The sequence below is a fragment of the Haematobia irritans genome, chromosome 2 (genome assembly GCF_050003625.1).
Source record: "Haematobia irritans isolate KBUSLIRL chromosome 2, ASM5000362v1, whole genome shotgun sequence".
NCBI classification, from domain to species: domain Eukaryota; kingdom Metazoa; phylum Arthropoda; class Insecta; order Diptera; family Muscidae; genus Haematobia; species Haematobia irritans.
Genome location: NC_134398.1, coordinates 90,990,673 through 90,993,467, shown reverse-complemented (window position 1 = coordinate 90,993,467; position 2,795 = coordinate 90,990,673). Strand labels below are relative to the sequence as shown.

The window sequence follows — 2,795 nt, the reverse complement described above, 5'->3', positions numbered from 1 at the left end:
ATTGTGTAGATGTTTATTGATTTGATTAAACATTTATAATTTCTTATAAATATAACATTTTTCGGTTTATCTCATCACATTTAACATAATTTTTTGCATTAATAAAAGAATGATGTTGAGGTTTAAGTAGCAAGTTACATATTGCAGCGTCTATCAGCCAGTTTGTGTATTTTCGATGGAGACAGCGTGCCTGGAAAAATATTTGAAAAACGATCACTTTATTCTATTTGGAAAGTCGAAAATTGTTCACCATATACCTTTCACAATTTTAAGCGTAATATCTATGTTTTCAGAATTTTATTTTCGTTTTTATACAACAGTAGCTATGGAAAAAGAAGACTACAAAAATAGAATGCGACAAATTGTTGGCGATATGATGTCTTATCAAAGGATAAATAAGGATCCGCCACAATCCCTACAGAAGAAGAACAATGAGCTTGTAGAAGAATTATTTAGGAATAAGGTATTATCGGAATTTGAAATGAGAAGACTGAAGACAGAAATCGCAACGGCACCAAGACTTTATGGTTTACCGAAAATACATAAAGAGGACTTCCCATTAAGACCCATATGCTCTTCGATCAACGCACCAGCAGCGAGTATGAATAAATATTTGGTAAATATATTAAAGAACCTGACTAAAGAATCTACATACAATGTAAAGGACGCAAGACAATTTAAAGATAAGATAAAAAACTTGACCATAGAAAATGACGAAAAGCTGATCTCTTTTGACGTAGTATCACTCTTTCCCAGTGTGCCAGTAGATCTCGCTATAAAAACCATAGTAGATAGATGGGACGAAATAAGTTCACATACGAACATGACAAAGAATTTATTTGTCAAAGTACTGAAATTTTGTATAATGGATAATAGATACTTCCAATATGACGGCAAAATATACAAACAGAAAAGAGGTTTACCTACACGCAAAGAAATTTGTTAGTAGGGACAGCAGAAAAGTCTGCTAAAACAGCAGAAAGTCTGCTGAAAAAGGGACAGCAGTCACTGTTTGCTGAAATAGCAAACATTTCCTGCTATTTTTGAAGCTCGATTACACTAAAACATGTTTTATTTTTGCTAAAACAAATAAAAATGTCAACTTAGGAGCTATCCTAATATAGTTAACACAATATTTTATGAATATCTATAGCATTTGACCAAAAATCTGAATATTTATCAAATTGAGGCATAACAGCAAACAAAATGTTTGCTGAGGGTTTTTATGAGCTTGTAAGTATATTACAGTGCAAAAATATACCAAAACTACTTTTGGTTCTTAAGGCTTTGGGGAAAATTTTATAACCTAAAAATTTTATAAATTGTTGTTCATTACGCCCTGAAGTACAAAAATATAACAGCAGACATCGACTGCTGTTTTTAGCAGACTTTTTTCTATGAGTGTATGGGATCACCAGCTTCCCCCATCGTGGCAGACATACTGATGGAAACACTACTGGACGAGAGTTTGAGGAAACTTACACAAAAACCGAAAATAATAACGAAATATGTAGACGACTTATTTGCTATCATTAAGGAAACGGAAATTGAAAGAACCCTGACAACACTCAACAACTTTCACAGCAGCATGCGATTAACCATGGAACTGGAAGAAAACTGAAAATTACCATATTTGGACATATTAATACTTAGAAACAAGAAAAATATAACTTCGGACTGGTATCAGAAAAACACGGCGTCAGGCAGAATTATGAATTTTTATTCAAAACATCCAAAGGGGATAATTATTAATACAGCCCAAAATCTAATTGACAGAGTTTTTTCCATCAACGATTCCATCAAGACAACAAGAAAATACCACAAAGGATACTAGAAGAGAATAATTTCCCTAAGAACCTAATTAAGAATTTAATAACATCATTTAAGCCACGCACGGAAAAACGAGACATTGAAAAACCGGAAAAATTTTTCAAATCCTTAATATATATACCAGGAATATCGGAAAGAATAACAAAATCCAACATTTTTGACAAGAATAAATATGACTTAGCACATAAATCTAATAATACGGTTAAACATTGTTTACCACCATCAAGGACAAAATTCCAAAAACGGAAACACCAAACGTGGTTTATGAAATTCCATGTGAAGGAAATTCAGTAGAAAAGTGTAAAATGGTGTATATTGGAACCACAAAAAACAAATTAAAAACAAGAATATCAGGTCACAAATCCGATATAAAAACTCGCAGCAATTCCGGACTACAAAAAACCGCGTTGGCAGCCCACTGTGCAACAACCAAACATCAACCGAACTTCAATAATGTCCGCATATTACAGCAAGAAAACAATACCAACAAAAGATACACATTAGAAATGCTGCACATCAATAACGTACCAACAAACAGAAGAATGAATTACAAAACAGACACAGACAACATCGCCCACATATACAGACACATGATATGCAAAAATGATCACCGAGAGACGAAGAACATTTCGAACAGCAACATCAGCCAACAGTGCAATAGCGAAAGTTGACGAGAGCAGTGATGCTCTAATAAGACTTTTGTGTATAGTGATTGATAGTGAGTTGGAGATAATAGTTACGGCTTAACATTTATGTTAGCCTGGTAGATGATGTTTAGAATAAGATGTTTTGTAATTGTTCTATGTATTTGAAATTTGTATTAATTGTTTAATTTAAGTTAACCTAACTAATTAATTAATATTATAATAAATGTAAAAAATGTGTATAGATCATACACCTCTGATGAAGCAATTCAACGAAAATCGCGAAATATTAGGACGGATGAATTAAAAATAATAAAAACA

The 2,795-nt window shown here is 32.6% G+C and overlaps 1 protein-coding gene across 1 annotated transcript; it reads left to right on the top strand.

The window, feature by feature from the left end:
• The first annotated feature begins 325 nt into the window (after positions 1-325).
• On the top strand, positions 326-946 carry LOC142224770 (uncharacterized). The gene has a single exon (XM_075294557.1). The coding sequence runs from the start codon at positions 326-328 to the stop codon at positions 944-946; it is 621 nt and encodes a 206-aa protein (XP_075150672.1).
• Positions 947-2,795: the final 1,849 nt, after the last annotated feature.